At 39.6% G+C, this 19410-nt stretch overlaps 2 protein-coding genes across 2 annotated transcripts in view; one reads left to right on the top strand and one right to left on the bottom strand.

The window, feature by feature from the left end:
• On the top strand, nt 1-16749 carry RMC1 (regulator of MON1-CCZ1). Its single transcript, XM_014871306.2, has 20 exons — nt 1-268; nt 2869-2945; nt 4236-4320; nt 4679-4735; nt 5818-5904; nt 7087-7227; nt 8815-8918; nt 9391-9480; nt 10143-10248; nt 11437-11548; nt 12554-12598; nt 13011-13064; nt 13370-13498; nt 13834-13940; nt 14636-14755; nt 14951-15028; nt 15191-15295; nt 15380-15448; nt 15586-15811; nt 16572-16749. Exons 1-20 carry the CDS (start codon nt 38-40, stop codon nt 16649-16651), a joined length of 2103 nt encoding a protein of 700 aa, XP_014726792.1. The 5' UTR covers nt 1-37; the 3' UTR covers nt 16652-16749.
• NPC1 (NPC intracellular cholesterol transporter 1) overlaps nt 16665-19410 on the bottom strand; it is a 26976-nt gene continuing 24230 nt past the window's right edge. The window contains exons 23-25 of the mRNA XM_014871305.2: nt 18869-18982; nt 17936-18098; nt 16665-17278 (exon numbers count right to left, since the gene is read on the bottom strand). Coding sequence (XP_014726791.1) covers nt 17196-17278; nt 17936-18098; nt 18869-18982 — 360 coding nt within the window. The 3' untranslated portion in view covers nt 16665-17195. The remainder of the gene's footprint in view (nt 17279-17935; nt 18099-18868; nt 18983-19410) is intronic.

A 19410-nucleotide genomic window follows, 5' to 3' on the forward strand; every position in this document is an offset into this window, starting at 1 on the left:
GTAAACAGGAAGCGGCCGCCGCGAGCGGGGGTCGGCAATGGCCGCCGCCATGGGCCGCGAGCCGCCGGGGCCGCCCGAGGACGAGGCGCCGGGAGCGGGAGCAGCAGCAGCGGGAGCAGCAGCAGGAGGAGGAGAAGAAGGCGGCGAGGGGCGAGCGAGGGGCGGCGCGGAGGGCGGCGGCTGCTACCTGGCTCTGTGCGCGCGGCCCGTGCACTTCGAGAAGGCGAACCCCGTGAACTGCGTGTTCTTCGACGAGGCCAACAAGCAGGTGGGGGCGGCGGGACCCTGCCGCGGGCCGGGCCTGCGGGGCCGGGCCTGTGGGCTCAGCCCGGCCCGCTGCTGCTCCCCGGCTTGCCTTTGGTTCCCTGCCCGGCTTTGGTTTCTTCCTGTCCCTCGGCTGCCGGGCGTGAGCCCGGTTGTTCCCCTTCAGGAGCTGTCATCGTGCTAGAAGCGATAGATTTTGTGGTTTTTTCCTCTCTTTTACCGATTTATTAGGTTGGATTTCACCTGCCCTACTCTTACTGCCCTAAGGTCTTTTTGGAATTCATCGGAGTCAGCACTTTTCCTTTCTGTTCCAAGTGTCCCCACATGACTGGCAAACTTTGTCACTTTGCTGTTAGCTTAATTTCCCTGAATTATTCACACCCCTTTCAATTCCTGAAATTCATTATAGTAATAAAAAAATGAATAATTACAGCTTTCCTTGTGGCACAGACCCAAGTGGCCGTTTATTTGCTTTAGTGCTTTTAAGCAGGTTCTCCTTTAATCCTGTATGGGCTCCTGAGAGTTCAACTCAGTATAGCTAAAAGATCCACAGGCCGTCATGAGGCTTATACAGATGTGCATGCATTCCACTGACTAATTCCTGTAACTGTTCTTTGACCTCGGCATTCATGGAGTCAGAACCTTCAAGCTTTTTTCTCCATAAAGCTGGCATACTTTGCCCCATGTGTGGACATGATCAGTGGCATGTTTGGAGAGGGAGCAGTATTTTTGGGGTGTGTTTCTTACTGTTGCACTCTGTTCAGAATGATTACAGAATCATTTAGGCTGGAAAAGGTCTCTGAGATTATTGAGTCCAGCCTTCCACCAAATACCATCTTGTCAACCAGACCATGGCACTGACTGCCACATTCATGCTTTGCTTAAACACCTCCAGGCATGGTAACTCCACCACCTCCCTGGGCAGTCTATTCCAGTGACTAATCTAACTCTTTCAGGGAAGAAATTCTTCCTCATGTCCAACCTAAACCTCCCCTGGCACAGTTTAAAGCGATATGTTCTGGTCTGTCACTGGTTGCCAGGAGAAGCCAACCCCCACGTGGCTACAGCCTCCTTTTCAGGGAGTTGTAGGGAGCAATAAGCTCACCCCCTGAGCCTCCTTTTCTCCAGGCTAAACAAACCCAGCTCCCACAGCTGCTTCTTACAGGACTTGTGCTCCAGACTCTTCCCCAGCTCTGTTTCCCTTCTCTAGACACGCTCCAGCCCCTCAATGTTCTTCCTGTACTGAGAGGCCCAGAAATGGACACAGCACTGGAGGTGTGGCCCCACCAGTGCCAAGTGCAAGGGGACAATCACTGCACTGGTCCTGCTGGCCACACTATTGCTGATACAGGCCAGGATGCAATTGGTTTCTTGGCCACCTGGGCATACCCTGGCTCTTGTTCAGCTGCTGTCATCAAGCATCTCCAGCTCCTTTTCCACTGGGCCACTTTCCAGATATTTCTTCTTATAAACCATTATCTTTGAGGGCCAGTTGAAATATGCTGTCAGGAAACACTGTATCATAGTGTGGATGTGATGTAACTACATAGAAACTGGCTGTTGAGAGCTCACTTGAAAGATTCATATTTTCCAGTGTAAATGTATTTCTCTGTGTTTTCATATTATCTAAACTAGTTTGATTTCCAGTATGTCTGTCTGAATCACCTGCAACCAGCATTTCAATGGCAGTTTCCCATGTGAGACACCGGTCTGTGCAATCTTCTCATCTTGCAGAGATTAAGAGAGTTTGCCTTCATTTTCTATCTCCATAATACTAAAAATAGTTAAACTAAGTATTTATCATTCTAGTAAGGCTGTAGACTTGCTTGCAGTTTATAATCTTGACATTTGCATTTCTTGCCTGAGCATAGCAGACTGGCAGCATGGCTGATATTACAGAACCATGTCCCTGTCACCCTGAGCCTTGATCTGTGTGCCTAGTACTGCTGCACATACAAGTATCAATAAGGCATTTGTCTGACTTTCTTTTTTCAAGCTAGATAAAGTTTGTAACAGCATGACTTTTTGTTATCTTATTCCAGCTCAATATATGTCATATCTCTAGTTGGTTTTGTACATGTATTTGTGAAGTTGGGCTAAAGGAATTCTCAGTTGTTAGGGCATGTTGGCTGAAGTTCCTTAGGTACATGAAAATCTTCAAGTTACTCTTAAACTATTGCTATTTAATAACATGTTCTGATAGGATCAAGTTTCTGGGTAATTGAGTTACATCTCTTCCCAATCCCCAAGCTGAGTTCCTTTTTGTTTTAAACAATGCTCTGATGTCTTAGATACTTTTACTAATACATGACTAAGGAAGATATAAAAGAAACAAAACTAAGATACAGGCTTATAAAGATTTTTACTGATTTAACTTGCCGAGTAGTTCAGAATATGCCTATAAGACTGTTGCAATATCATGCAATCTGACAACTCTAAGTAAATTTGAAATTTCAAATTGTTATAGTGTGAACTGGCAGATCTGCAGAAGAACAAAAATTGTGTCTAGTAAAAAAAAATAAACGGTGTGGCTTATAGAAGAAGAAGCAGGTGAAGATTATGACTTTGAAAGAGTTAAATATATGTTCAAAACTTTTTTTGTAGGTTTTTGCTGTTCGATCTGGTGGAGCTACAGGAGTTGTTGTTAAAGGTTTGGAGGATAGAAATCCCATTTCCTTCCGGTAAGGCACCTTTATCTTGGGATAGAATGATGCCATCTTCAAATTATGTGGTGCTTAGTCCTGATCCACTGTAATTCAGTCATAAAACTTACAAGTGGTTGTGATCATATTTGATTTGTTCTTAGATATAATCTTGCAATTAGGAGGGTATGCTTTTCCCTCCCTATGGTCTTCTGGGGAGAAAAAGTAATTAGCTGTAAGAAGCTGTGGCTTCTTTTTTTTTAAACAACAGTCTTTTATTAAAACACACTGTAAATATGAGGGAGTGATTCCTACAGCAGCAATGACTTATCCAGGGATACAGTTTAGCAAGTGATGCCTGTGGTTCAAGCACAATGTCCAAACCTAGATGTAGGTTTCTCCCGTTCTGTTCCTTCTTTCATCTGAATTGGGTTCTTCTGTGCCTTCCATTTCTTGCGGAAACGTTTTTGCAGAATTTGACAACAGTAAAGTATTTTATATATGTCCTTTTATGAGTGATGACTCTTCGTACTCTGCTGTGCATATGTAAAGAAGTATTCCATATCAATCCAAGTATGGATGAAGCAATTTGTAATCAAGATGTGTTTACTGTCATCTCTTGGATATTGCATAGAGCCTGTCCTGAAAGTTGCTGGGTTTATTTTACCTTTTTATTTGATTACACTTGTCAATCCTGAAGGAGCTGAGAATACTTAGTAAGCTTCATGATGTTCCACTATTTTCATTCTTGACTGTCTCTCTCTTTGGCCTGACTTAATAACATATGCTGGAGGAACTATATACCTTATTCATGCCAATTGTGCTGATGCTTGTTTGGTAAGAATACTTTTTATTTTAATGATGTGAAAACACTCTCACTCTCCTTTTAACGTCACAAGTTCTTCCACAGGCTGTGTCCTAGTGGGAAAGCAAGGAGGCTTGTGTCAACTAACAGTAGTTCTGGAAGTAACGGAGCAGATTGCAGGATGCTGGTGTCACAGAACTGAGGGTGCAGGTTTGGATAGTCCACAAGTCTTACAGTTCCACATCGCAGGCCAACAGAGCTGAGCATTTGCAGAGATTTCAGGTGCTAATTTGTGTGACCTTAGCCATGATTCTGTAATTGATGTGTTCAGGACTTCTGAAGAGTGAGCTGCCATTTTCTGTCAGTCTGGGTTTTGAATATATTAGTCAGGCAAGAGTAATAATCTGTATTCAAAAGCATTTGCATTACACATTTTTTTCTCTGTCACTGTCTTTTTTTAGGGTATATTGTTTAAGAAACTGTTTTAGATTATACTTCTGTAACTTCTGTTTCTTCCTGTATAGGATGGAGGACAAAGGAGAAGTGAAGTGCATCAAATTTTCCTTGGGGAACAAGATCTTGGCTGTGCAGAGAACTTTGAAGAGTGTGGTAAGAAACCTATACCCTGTAGCTAGGAAATTGAAGCTGGAAATCCTCTAGTTCCAGAGTAAAATCCTCTGAGATAAATGTTCAAGAAGTCTGTTGGCTAATAACAGCTGTAGTGAAAATTCCTCCATCACCCTGAGAGGCTGGTCAGGCAGCATTGTTGTCTTGCTAGCATCATCATTTAAAGAAAAAGTTAAGGAGGGACAAACTCTGGCAAAGGTGAGGTGGAACATAAGCTTTTCTTGTGCATATATATCACATCCAAAACAATTTGATAAACTAATATATATTCTTTGGTATCTATGTATGTATCTTGTCTGTGCTTCATAATTGCTAATACACTTAATGGGTGTTTTTGCAGGATTTTTTGAATTTTATTCCAGATAGCCCTCAGCTAGAATATACACAAGAATGTAAGGTGAGTTAAATGTCCCAAGCTTATATGCTTAAGTGAAACTCTGGTGTTAGTTAGGCTGGTGACAACAAGAGAACTAATTGAGGTACCTTTCAAAACACTGACATCAAGGAAATTAGATATGTAGGCACTATCATATTGAAATTGAGTAAATAAAGAGGGGTTAACAATACCAGAAAAAACTTCCCTGTCTTGTGAATGTAATTGTTTCCTAGAGGGAGCAGAAATGCTGTGGGGGCAATAAATGTCAAGATTTGTTAAAAAGACAAAATGCTGATGATACAGAAGCAGTGTACAGTGATTATATTAGTGCCAGATATGTTAATGTGGATGCTCTTTCCTAATGTCACTAAACGGTAATAGTAAGCTATTACTAATTTTCATTTTATGTTTGCTGTTTTTTTAATATTCCTTCTAATTTTTTATGATTATTTACCAGAAACAAGTACCATTGTCATAGTTCGGTATTTTCCAACTTTTAGTTAAAACAAATTACATTTTTGGCTAATAGAATGCTAAAGTAAATTTTTGTAGATCTGATTTGCACGGATCCTTTTATGCCTGTAGTCTTTAAAGCTGAAACATTGTCTGCTTCATTATTTAGGATTATGAGTTTAAGTAAATCATTCTAGCAAAACCTTTATGGTAATGAAAGTTCTGAGTGTAATAGTAGTAGATTCTGAATGAAGTCATGGCAAATTTTTCCACGTAGTTTTTAGTTTCTCTCAACATGTTTTCCTGCTTTTCATGTCAGGAACTGGTTGAATTGGCAATAGAGTTTGAAGCAGAGGAATTTAGTTTTATCTAGGGTGAAGATAAAATTTGATTGTATAATAAACTTGTAAATCTTACATGCTGCCAAAAATCCAGGTCATGCAGAAATTGTGTTCATACGTAGTTTGAGAATGCTTTATAAAAGTGACTGATATATGCTGGGTGTCTGGTTGGCCAAAAAAAAGTATTAACTTCAGAGACTGGATACCTAAATTGCCTTTGGACTCATGTTCTTCATTTAGTAATATTAGCTTACCTGAAATGTTAATTTTTCCAAGTAAAAGAGTGTTTATTTGCTTGTTTGTTAAAAGACAAAGAATGCCAATATTCTAGGATTCTGCTGGACCAGTTCTACAGAAATTGTCTTCATCACAGATCAAGGAATTGAATTCTACCAGGTAATACAAATAACTCCTGTAGGACATGCTTAGAGATTTGAAAATGTAAATTTGTAACGGCATATTTGAATTCTTTTCTTGTCTCTGTAACTGAGAAAGTGTACTACTTAAAAAACAATTTCTGCCATTTCGTTTGCAGACTACAGTTTAAATTTTTTTTAAGAAGAATTCATTTTTAGGGTAGGGTAAATTTCTCATTTACAGGTTTTAAGACCTTGTACAAAGGAATACTCAACTAAGCCTTGAGAACTCTAGATTAAGATATGCTCTTGGCTTGTATGGAAATGAATATTTAAATCTAATGTGAAATACCACTTCATGCAAAAAAAATCAGCTTTGGGAAGATGTGTAAATGATTCAAAGGTGGCAAAGAACTAATAATTGACTAGCCAGTACCTTTCTGCAACTTGTAGCTTTCTCCTGTGATGACCTCATTGAGTTACTCTGTGTAATATGTAATTTCCTTTGCATGTCTTTTCAAAGATGTGTGATGAATAAATACTCTTTCTAACATTCATGATGAGGGATATTTAAACACTTCCTAAAAAAAAAAAGTTGTGCACTTCCCAATAGTTTCAGTCCTGGAGCTAAGACACAATGTTTCTCATAATAACTGTTACTAAGAACTAGTCCTAAAGAAAGTAACTGAGAAAGTAGCATTATTTCCTCCTGATTGAGGGGGAAAATGCTTATTTAGCACCTGAAATGATTATGAATGTTAACCCTGTGGGTAAAAGGACTAAATCAACTAAGTGTCTTTATAAAGAGAGGATATTTAAGCCGTTGAAATGAAGAGAATTTATTTCTATACTTAGTTCTCAAAATATAAAAAATTAAGGAAGCTGGGGAGTGAAGGAAGCAAGAATATTGTAAGAACTTTTTAATAAAACTTCACTAGTTGTATCAAGCTAGGTGTTTTCTCCACTGTGCACAGAACCCAGATCTGGATGAGTGGGAAAACACAGCACCTTTGAGGTCATTAGGATTTGATGTATATTATTTCCTCAGCTACAGTAAAGGGGGAACTCAGCTATAATTGTCAGGTTCCTGATTTTTCATTCTAGCACAGGAAATGTCTTTACACTTAACTGTTTCTTGCTTAACATTCCTTGTTCCTGTGCATTACCATTTATGCTGTTGGAATCCTGGTGGTAATAGAATGCTAATATTTTTTGTTTCCAGGTATTGCCAGAGAAACGGAGTTTAAAGCTTCTGAAGAATCAGAGTATTAATGTTAATTGGTATATGTATTGTCCAGAGAGCTCTGTTATCCTGCTTTCAACCACTGTCCTTGGCAATGTCCTGCAGCCATTCTATTTCAAGGTAAAGGGATATGTTCCAAACTTGTCATTTCCATTTTTTCCTAAACTGCTTCTTCATCCAAATATTCTACTGCTTGAATCTCTTCCAAGAGGTGCATGTGTTTACATCCTTGTATGATAATAAGCAAATATATAAAGTAGCTCCTAGGTGATAGCTTGAAAGTAGGTAATTTACGCTTTCTTACATGCTTTTTGGAAAGGTGTGTGTCAGACAAGGCTGGACATATGACCTTGAAAAAGGAAAAATAAATATGAGTAGTGACTAAATATTTTACAACTTAAATGTCTTTAAAGAATTTTTTTTCACTTAAATTGGTATTTATGATTTACTTTTAATGTGAACATTTGCTCTCTGTAGTATGATAAAGAAAAAACAAGGGCCTTTATCTTGTGATTATAATTATAACGTTCCAAATATGACTGTATGAAAAAGAGATAAAGAAAAAAAGGTAGCACTTAAGGAACAACAGTTGTCCCAAGCCAGAGAGGGATTGTCTACTATAGTTATTTCTTTTGGTGTCCTTCCCTGTGGACAGCACTTATTGTTACTGGGAAAATATTTTTATTTTGGAAAAAGTGTGTTGTGAAAAGCAGAATTATTTTCAGTTAATGATGCAGTCAGGTAACTTTAAAAATGAGGAAAAGAGCTACAGCATTTCTCTTGCTCCTGTCAATGGATTAGGAAGATTTCTGTGGCAGTTTAAGGGAAGAGATTAAAAAGCATCTTAGTCACATGGGTTTCCTGGTTTGTGTTAATCTTGTGTAGGGTCTGTACTGCATCCTGAAATGATCTTCTCTTAGGTGGCTGGGAGGAACCTACTAGCCTTTCACAGTTGTCAAAAAGAAAACTTAGGTTATGGTTCCCCCTCCTTCACATTTTGTGTCAACTTGTAGCTTGAAGCTAAATAATTTTTACATTGTGTTCAGAAGGTAATACTTAAAGACCTCCTGAGAAAGGTCTTGTACTAAAGTAATACTTGAAAATAGAGATCTAGCAAAGGAAATAGTTCTGTAGCATTCACACTTCACACTCAAGAATGAATCAGTAAGAATAGGGAGTGAATTTCAGTAGAAGCTTTGGAAACTCTGAAAACTTGCCTAAATATAAATTCCATAGAAAAGAGGAAGAGGAAGACAGAAGCCTTGGGTAGGAGAAGGGATGTGCTGTAAGTATAGGACAGGAACTAAAGCAGACTGTGACTGGTAGGAGGTAGTGATATTTTCCCCTTCCCAGGAAGCAGTTATTTAGGAGTTGGAGCATACACTTAGCTGGAAGAGGGAAAGTAAGTTAAGAGAACTGTTTGATATCTCCAGACAAATTGTACATGGGATTTGCATACAAATTTGTCTTGACTGAATTAAAATATAAAAATTTTGTAGCTGAAGTTGTAAAATCGAGCTGATAATGCTTCTGAAGTGTCTGTTAAGAATCTTGGGGGATTTTTTAGGAAAGCAAGCACAAAACCCTTTCTTTTGGACTATGACCGCCCTTCGCCTCGTGGGGGCGCTGGTGATACAGCGTTTGGGCAAAAGCGGCTCATCCCTTTCTGGTTCAGGTCGTGACAGTTCTTGTTCTGTTGTTTTACAGAGTGGGACCATGTCAAAACTATCAAAATTTGAAATTGAGTTACCTGCAGCACCCAAGTCATCCAAGCTCAGCCTTTCTGAAAGAGATATTGCTATGGCTACAATGTATGTATCTCACACATCAGGTCCTTCTTGGGAAGGTAGGACAGTTTGAGAATGCTGGGAGATGACAGAGACATTGCAATGGTTGCACTCGTTTCTTGTTTTAGCAGTGCTATTGCTTTAAAGCACTGCAGTTACTGCCTTGAACAAAGCATCTAAACACCCCTCTTGGGGCAAGGTGGGGGGGGAAAGCAGATGGAGAAGTCTTACGTGAAATTGTTCTGGATTATCACAGAAGTTTGGAAAATGTTTCAGTTCTTAGTTGATACTTTGACAGAGGAATCGTTCACAGATGCCTAACTTGCATGAGTATAGGCCATACATAGTGATTTATCAAATACTGTTTAATCTTTCACTTTTAATTAAATGATTAACTGACTTAGGTAATCTCATCTTTTAGGATAAAATGTTTGACTCTAAGAGACTGGTAGAGCTCTTGATTGAAAATAATGCTTTAATCCTGTTGTCTTGTTAGATACGGGCAGCTTTATGTTCTCTATTTGAGGCATCATTCAAGGACTTCCAACAGCACAGGAGCAGAAGTAGTGCTCTATCACTTACCCAGGTAAGAGCAGAATGAGGAACGTTAGTTGCAGTTCTTGTCTGTGTCACTATGGTGGTTTAACCCCAGCTGGCAACTAAGTACCACCAGCTGCTCCCACAGACCCTTGGTGGGAGTGGCAGGAGAATCGGAAAAAGGTAAAACTCTTAGGTTGAGATAAGAACAGTTTAATAAATGAAATAAAGTAAAAACTAGTAGTAGTAATGAAAAGCATGTGGAGGTAGGAATAAAACCCATGAAAAGCAAATGACACAGTAACAGTTGCTCACTACCCAGCCTGTGCCAAGCACTGGTCTGTGCCTCCTGGCCAACTTTCCCAACTTAATTCATGGAGCATGATGTCCTAGGATAGGGAATATCCCTTTGGCCACTTCATCTGGCCACGTCTGCTGTCCTGGCCTTGCTCTGTCCCAGCTTCTTGAACACCTGCTTTCTGGCAGAGCATGGGAAACCAAAAAGTCCTTGACTTAGAGTAAGCACTATTTAGCAACAACTAAAACATCAGTGTCTTATCAGTGTTATTCTCATACTAAATCCAAAATACAGCATTGTTCGAGTTCTTAAGGAGAAATTAAACTAAGTCCCAGCAAAACCAGGACAAAAAGACATCTTTTATAGTCTAAACAGGCTTGTTGACCAATTTTCCTTTCTCTTTGTTTCCATAGAGAGGGCTCCTGTAAGAAGACACATATTTTAAAGCTGAACAGAACTGGGAAGTTTGCACTGAATGTAGTGGATAACTTGGTGGTGGTACATCATCAGGATACTGAGGTCTGATTTATTTATAATGTGTTGTGCTGTAACTTTGACAAGTTATGGGCAGGTTTTAGTAACCTAATAACGTAGAAATTATTTCTTTCTTTGGGCTTAGCTTGGCCAAAAGCCAGAGTATTTGCAGGAACAAAACCCTAACACTGTAAGAGAGTCAAATTTATCCTTTTATCTTGATGGGCTAACATATAATCAGGGCTGCTGGTAATGCCTCCTTTATTCTTACACTGTTTTTGTTTCTTGTCAGTTTCTTATAATGCTTTGCTGCTGCACTCTGTAGGCTTTTAAGGCATTATACAAAGAGGTAGAGTTAAATTGGATACTAAATTATTAATCCTGGGAAACTTCTCGTATCACAAACATTTGAATGATAATGTTTCCATGACACAAACTTATGCTCCTTTAGTCTGAAGGCTTGGCTCTCTAAAAACTTGTATGAACACAAACCTTCTTGTGCATCTGGTAAAACTTCTTGTCTACAGTCCCAGCAACAAAGCTTGGTCAGTGGTTAAGCTAAAGTGATACTTTGCTCTTAACTTAGGAAAAGGCTTGGACTTCTAGAATTGTCTTCTCTCGGACTTCAAGAACTGGGGCAGTTACCTCATTAGGAGGATTAGTTGATGTTTCAGTTGTATTTCATGTTAATTCTACACATTAGCATTTAACCCAGAGCACTTCCTCCCCAGTGTTTTGGTCAAGCTATAAACATGACTATAGGAACCCAGAAAATATTTCTCACTTTGCCTTTGGGACACACCAGTAATTGAAGTTTCACTGGCACTGAAAGCAAAGCTGTTTCCTTGGTAGAAGTGTTAGTGACTTGAGTTGAACTAGACTGAAAGGTAGAAGTATGAAGATAGCAGAGGAAGATAGACTAGGGGCAGTGGTTTTAGACCAAAGGGAAATAGATTTAGATGGGATGCAAGGGATGCAGCTTTTTACAGTGAGGGTAGTGAGACCCTGGAACAGGATGCCCCATCACTGAAAGGGTTCAATGCCAGGTTGGATGGGGCCTTGAGCAGCCTGATCAGTGAAAAATGTTATCAACCCCAGTACATCCCTTCCAACCCAAACCATCCTATGATTCTAACAGAGAATACAAGATGGAAATGTGAAGAGCAGACCAAATGCATGTAAATGGGTGGTGATTCACCTTCGTCAATAGTAACTTCCTCTTTTTAATTGCAGACTTCAGTTATCTTTGACATCAAGCTAAAAGGAGAATTTGATGGGTCCACAACCATCCATCAGTTTGTACTTCCACCTCGATCAATACAACCCTATCAAATACCTGTAGCAGGTAGAACCACTATATAATGAATAACCTAACACTTAGCAAGGGTACTTAAATGTAAAAGCTCACATGCAGGAGTGCTTCAGGTTTAGGAAGCTGGTTACTAACACTTCAATTATACATATTTGAGAGGGTGAGGAAGGAAGAAGGTAAGAAGCAATTGAGCAGAAGTTGGTATTCCAAATGCATGCCAACTACAGAAGAGTTGCTGCTTAAGGTGCATGCTTCCTATAGTACTTTGCTTTTACACTTAAAAAGTGTCGGGTTGGGGGAGTTTTTTGGCCATGGCTGTCAAAGCTTGTGGGTACTTAAAAGCACTTTATGCTTTTCTGGCTTAAGTCAGGACTATGTGACTTAGAGGCTGAAAGACAATACAAGCTCAGAATCAAGTTTAGGACCAGTTTAGAAGTAATGCTACAATCACTGTAGTGTTAGGACATAAATGCTTAGATTCCTCTTGGATTGCCTTTCTGTTCTCAGTCCTAGAAGTGTGACAGGTAGTTACCCTCAAGCTGGGAGTATAAAAATAGCCACAGCATAGTTTCACTAGCAGGTGATAAAGCAGTGAGGTTCTCTTTGTAGGAGAGAAAGATGTTTCTTTATGAAAAGATTGCACATTAAAAGCTCTAACATCTGATAGCAAGTATGATAAATCTGCAGATAGAGATTTGTATTAAACATAGGTTAGAATCAGAATGTACAAACCACTCCTCTTTTTAAAGAGTATACATTTAAATACAGCAAATTGAGTCTGTGTATTTAGAATTACAGTACTAGAGCTGGAATATTTCTGCATGCATTATTTCACTTGGCTGAAAAACAAAACAATCATGTTTTGAAGGGTTTGTTTGCCTTCTCAGGGTCAGATTTTCTTTGTACACAAATGGATCTTTCTTTTTGACTGCATGCTGGAGTGTTACAATCCATACTTACCTTTTCTGTATAAAATACTTGGTATAGGAGAGCTGCCAGAGTGCTACTGTACTTCACCTGATGTTATTTTTTCTGCAGGCCCAGCTTCTGTGACAAGTCAGGCTCCTGTTCCGTGTAAACTCTGTATCCTTTAAATCCTCTCCAAAAGTAAGAACATCATTCTATGTATCAAGCAGGGAAGAAAGGTAGCATTTGTTACCTTGACTCCTTAACAGAGCAGTTTTACCTGATTATGCACGTGTACTTCAAGGCAAAATAATATGCTTCATAATAGCCTTATAATGCTTTCACAGAGTTGTCAACACTGATGTCTAGTTTGATACCACATTTACTGCTTGAGGCGTGTATGAAATTATTGAATAGGTACATCACAAAATTGAAGATAGCATTCCAAGAACATGGTTCAAAACCTCAGAAGTAGAAGTGACAATAAATGAAAGTATATTAATGGGATCTGCTTCTCTGCAGCAATGTAAATTCAGGAGAAACAGTTTAGCATCAATGTTAATATAGATGTTAAAACCTTAACATTTAGATTCTTCTTCATGGATTGTCTTTCAACCTGATATTATCATCAGTGCAAGTGAAGGTAAGTGGTGAGCTCTTGGACTCTACAATATTCAATATCAGGATGGGTAGTTTACACTTTCAGTGCACAAAGAACCTTAAAACTGAAAGTGACTTACTAGGTACATCTGGTAAGTTGATTGTCTTGGTAGTGATAACAGGATTAACTATCTCTGCTACAACTTTTCAAGGATAATGCTGCTCTAAAATACAGGCTTAAAAAGGCAAATAAACAATTTCCATGTGTTTTTCTTTAAGGGTGGAAAAGTTGTATGTCTAGGCTGTACTGTACAAGGCAATTCACTTTCTTTACTCCTTCAAATTAAGGTTACCTCTGGAGTCTTCAGGTGAAACTTGAACCTGTAGTTAACCTCTTGCTAGATAAAGGAAAGCTAATGGATTTCCTTCTCCAAAGAAAAGAATGCAAAATGGTTATCCTGTCTGTATGCTCTCAAAGTAAGTTCAAGTGTGTTTTCTGTATCTTGAAAGTACAATACTTCTTATTCATAAATACTCACCCAAGTTAGCTTAGCTGTTCTTAGATTTGAGATTACCTCTGAAGCTGCCTTGGTCCTTAGGATGTCATTTGCCTCAACTACCTTCAGTCACTATTCTGAAGGAATTTAACAGCATGAAAAATTCAACTTTCTCCCCACTTCAATTCAAGTACACCTGACATGATTGAAAGCGTTTCTTAAAAATTAGGTAGAGAATAAAGATCACCTTTTTAAAAAGGAAACATTCAGGTGCCTGGTTATTTCTCCTCATAGTTCTTTCTTTTTATCTTTCAGTGCTCAGTGAGCCAGAAAGAGGATCACTGTCTGTGATTGCAACTGTTTTTGACAAACTGAATCATGAATATAAGAAGTACTTGGAAGCTGAGCAAAGCTATACAATGGTAAACCATGTTAGCTATAGCATCTTACAGAGACAATACAATGGCTGTTTGCTTTTCAGGTGGCAGCAAGGTGATGATATGCTCCTTTCAACTTAGGAAATTTGGGGTTACCCGAAAAGGTCCTGACTTCCTCAGGCTCACAAGTAAAAGTCTACCATGGAAAATGCATTAAGACTTGATACTTGTGTGGCAAGTGCTGCATAGCTCATCTCCAGAGTGATGAGTTAACATACTCCAGTCCTTGCAAGCAGAGAGAAGGTAGAAGCTGAAAAAGCAACTCTGCATCAGTAACTACTACCTTGGTTTCCAAAGCACTGATTTCACTGCACACTGTATCATGACATAATAGGCTGTCCTGATACATCTCAGTTACTTCTGTACTTAGAGTACAGTCACATACTCAAAACTCTTCTAAGCCTGAGGGCCTGTGTCAGTGTAGTCAGTTAGATTCATCTCCTGGCTTTGGGGTATATAAGAGCAGCTGTATTTATATAACTTTAAAAAGCAGTTTTAAATTTAATATGAAAGCCCCACTGAACAAGATGTCTCTAATATAACATGACCACAGATGTGAATTTCCTTGTTAACAAGTTTATAGTTGTGTTTGAAACAGAAAACAGTCTCTACAACTGAGACTGACTTGGAACTGTACTACACTACAGTTTTCTTTTAAAAAGACTCTTTTTTTCTCCTAGGTGGTAGAAACAGGCCTGAGTAGAAGTAATCCACTCCTGAAACGTCCTGTCCGCACTCAAGCAGTTATTGACCAGTCTGATATGTACACACATGTTTTATCTGTTTTTACAGAGAAGAAGGTAAGTTAATTTTAAGGGCTAATGAAATAAATTTAGCAGCTAATTTGGCAGCAGTCTCAGATCAGCCAACTTAAGTTGATGGCTTGAAATTGGCTGCAGGAAGCTTTGTCAGGATTAGGGTATTTTGATGCCTGTTCTTACGGAGTTAACAGAGAAGCTATGCAAGTTCCACCTAACACTTTCTTCTTTGTCCAGGAAGCACCTCACAAATTCACTATAGCTGTCTTGATGGAATACATTCGCTCTCTCAACCAGTTCCAGATTGCAGTTCAGGTAAATCACTTATGTGCTAAGTACATTGCCCTACTCCATGAAATTACATGCAGTTTTAGTCCAGTCTTGGTCACATGTGTAAGTTCTACACAATATTGACTTTCAGAGTGTAAAAACACGTAGAGGGACATACCTCTGATTGTCTTCTTCCTACATTCACAGCACTACTTGTATGAGCTGGTCATCAAAACCCTTGTTCAACACAACTTGTTCTACATGCTCCATCAGTTTCTGCAGTACCATGTGCTCAGTGACTCAAAGCCCTTGGTATGTAAGACAAGTAGCTCCAATAAGCTTGTGAGGGAGTGGGAAGTCCTCAGAATTTTAATGTTATTTCTACTTTTGCCCTAGGCTTGTCTGCTACTGTCCCTGGAAAGCATTTACCCTCCTGCACATCAACTCTCGTTGGACATGTTAAAAGTAAGCATTTCTGATTCCAGTCACATGTGGGTTAGACTGGTCAAACAGCTTCCCTGACCAGGCTTGAAGTCATTAACTACCATCAATCATTTGCATGCATTAGAAGCATTGTCTTACAGCTGTGATTAACTTCACAGAGACTTTCCACAGCAAATGATGAAATAGTGGAAGTTCTGTTGTCCAAACACCAAGTTTTGGCTGCCTTGAGATTCATCCGAGGTATTGGAGGACATGACAGCATTTCAGCCCGCAAATTCCTCGATGCAGCCAAGCAAGCAGAGGATGAGATGCTTTTCTACACCATATTCCGATTCTTTGAACAAAGAAACCAGCGGTTACGAGGAAACCCCAGCTTCACACCAGGTAAGCAATAAACAGTTTGACCAAGATACTCAGTTGTGCAAACACAACTAAGACTTGTTTCACTTCCAATCCAGTTGAGTCTGTATTAGATGATAAAATTCTTGGCACATTTTGGCCTATATTTTATACTCACCTTTAAGCACAGTTCCAAATTAACTTGTCTTATTCCTTTGTCTACTGCACCCAGGAGTAAAGAGGCTGAGCTAAATATAAACTTGCAGATGAACCTGTTTGACTTGCAGTTGCTCTCACTGCTTAGCTTAGCCTGAGCCATTATCTCCAATTAGTGCTTTCTCCTGAAGTCAGCAACCAGGTTGGGAAACCTTTGAATTCCATTGTCTATTTCCATAAATTATAAAAATCCAAGGCCTGTTTTATTCTAGTTCTTCCTTTAAAAGCCAAGTCAAACTGCACCAGCAACATGTTTGTAATCACCAGACATTCTGTAGACACAGAATCCCATCCCACACTCTTGTATCTTGACAGTAAAGGGCTCTCATGGCCGTGAATCTGCTGGTTAGATACATGAACTAGATCCAGGAACTAGATCAAAACTAGATTGGCTTCCTCTCAAGAATACCAGTTACAGGACTGGAAATGCCTCAGTATTCCAATGCTTTCTGTTTGTTCAACTCCAGTACACAAACACATTAAGGATAAGAATTTGTACTAATAAATGAAGGTAAGTGAAACTACACAATCTTGGTGCTTGGTTTCTGAGTTGTAAAGTGAACATGAACTTTTATTTTGTTTCCCTTAGGTGAGCACTGTGAAGAACATGTCACCTTCTTCAAACAAGTTTTTGGAGAACAAGCTCTCATGAAACCCACAACATTCTGAAAGACTCTTCCACTGAAATGTATAAACTTAATTTATTGCGTTTAAGTAGATTTTTGAACTACAAAATTGCTATTTTATAATAAAGTATATACAAGACATTTTGGCAAATAGTACTAAAAATATTACAACTTGTGATGGCTTCCCCCTAAAAATAGAGACAAAAATTGCATTGACCTGCATTTAAAATTAGTGTCAGTGGTTTAGCAGTCCATTCTCATACACATCACCTCAATTTCATTGACAAAATGCTATTCAACTCTTACTACAGCTGGTTTAGGTTTCTGGAGGAAAATGATGCAACCTCTTGAAAAAAGAAGTGTTTTAGTAATCTTATTAACATATCTAGTTTTAGTAATACTGTTACTTGAGCCACACTTAGCATTTCCTGAGTTTAAAGCTGCAGCTGGTATCTTCTAGTTGAATCTGTGCAGGAGTCAAGTCTGTGGTGGTTACAGTGTGATAGTCATAGAACATTGCTGCGCTTCAGTTCCTAGGAGTTGGGCCTAAGCCACAGTTCAGGCAGTCCACTGAACACTGTTAAAAACTAGAAGTAGAGGAGTCTCTCCCGTTCTGTACCTCTGGTCCTCTCTTGTGCAGCACGAGTTTTAGCTTTATTTACTGATGGGCCTGAGTGAGAGAACACAGTTATCCAGAGGTTCCACATTTCAGCTGAGTCATTAGGAAGCATGCCTCATCTTACTGTCTAGGGCCAGCTTAACATTCAGAAACATGCTTCTGCTCAGCTGTTAGTAGCTGTGAGCCCCAACAAAGTCAGTGGCAGAGAAATCCCCATCAGTCTTAAGTAAGCCCATTAAGTAAGGTTAAGTTTAAGTCTACCTTTAGGGACTACACTGTACACATGCATTTTCAAATTCAAGAGGACAGTGCCTGGACTATCCTCACTGCAAGGCAAGGTTGTTTCTTCAAATGCAGGAACAGTGACCCACAGGAGGTTTGTTGCTTCCACCCACCATCCTGGCCCCAACTGAAACATGCTATTCATGCTGCTTTCTGGACACCACAGGGGCCCAGCAGCCACCTTCACAAAGCACAGCAAAGTGCAACCTCGTGGGCCAGGCTGTGCTTGCTTCAGTTCAGCAAGCCCACAACAATGAGCCTGCAGTGCCACCAGTCAGCCTTGCTTTCCAAAGGACCGGGCACTTGGATGAGAGAGGCATGTTCAGGCGCTGCTTTTCATGTCTGCAAACCTTTCCATGTCATGGAAAGTCCACAAACAGCTACTTTTGTTTGAAGTGTGGTATAGAGCAGACTGTCACATCTTACCTATGTAACTAAGCAGAACAGGAAGAAATATCAGTCCATGTGTTGCTCCCAGCACAACCATAGCTAGATACATCCTGAAGTAGAATATCTTGAAGATTTGAGATTTGGAAAAAGCCAATACTACAATTCCTCCAAATTTGGTCAGTGTGATACCACTGAAAACCTGGCAATAAAAAAAGTGTTTAAGTTAGAAGTAGGGGTTTAGGTAATCTGTTTCCTTCAAGTATTTAGAATTTGGTAACATTTCTGTGTAACCTAAGGCTCCTAGATGCAGTGTATCTCATGCCTTGCCAGTCTAGAACCAAATCAAGATGCACTCGGGAGAAGAATTCATCATTTTGGTCCCACAGGACAGGCTCAGTACAATTAAAAGTCCACTCTGATCTGTGCAGCCACCTAATTAATTTTTGCTTCAGGCAGATACAAGTGAAAACCATTACTTAATTTAACTCACATTCCAGTGAAGTTTTTTACCTGAGTGTGGTACACACATGACAAGAACTGTCCATTCCAACCCCATACAGGTCAAGTGACATGACAGTACTGCCTAAACACCGAGCCCTGCTTGTTCTCTACAAACTCCAACTGCATCCTATATTCACAACCACCTTTCCACGTCACCTGACTATCTGACCTGACTTGAATTTTAATGGGCCAATTTGAGGCTTATCCAAGCTACTAGTTCAGCTAAAGCATTTAGCTCTCCTCTGCTATTAGGTAGTAGTAACATGTAACATCAGATTAAAAATGAGTCTTCATCACCCCTATTACTAGTAGAAGCCTATATTGACCTTAAGAGCTTTAAGCATTCAAAAAAAAAAAAAAAAGCAAGGCCATGTTTATGACTTAAGATTGTCACCTATAACATTTCTTAAAATAGTAAGGCTGTCACTTGGCTACTCATTTTCCCCTCCCCATCCAGCAGGTACTCACTGAGCTGCCCATGTGAGACAGAGCTTCTTCTGCACGCTCTACTCTACTGCCCTTGGTACTGATGGTGAACGCCCTTGTCACATGACTGCAGAATTCCACAGCGATACCGCAGCTCTGGAGAGTGAAAGGAAATACATGTGAAAACATCAGTTAGGTGAGCACTTCGATGGCAAGGTCTCTACTCAGAATTCTGGATGGGCTAGAAAGATTCCTAGCAGCTGTCATCAGTCTCCAGGGTTGAAGTACCATGGGAACTTACAAGCTTAGTGTTGCTTCCCAGAGGCTGTTGCAGGCACTGTGTGGTGTTTTACCACCAGTCTACTAACAGACAAACAGGAAGTGGAACGTGAGATTGTTTCAGAGGTCAAGTTTCCTGAGGTTGAAGCAAGCTGGCTTTGATGCAGTGCATGCAGTGAACATTGAACATTAGAATCAGTTTACAACTATTATCTGCACTAACATTGCTTTAGAATAACACTGAATATACATCCTGATTTGATACCATGACAATTCAGTTCATCAGTCATTTACAACACTAACTA

Source organism: Sturnus vulgaris, chromosome 1 (genome assembly GCF_052056855.1).
Source record: "Sturnus vulgaris isolate bStuVul1 chromosome 1, bStuVul1.hap1, whole genome shotgun sequence".
Lineage (NCBI taxonomy): Eukaryota > Metazoa > Chordata > Aves > Passeriformes > Sturnidae > Sturnus > Sturnus vulgaris.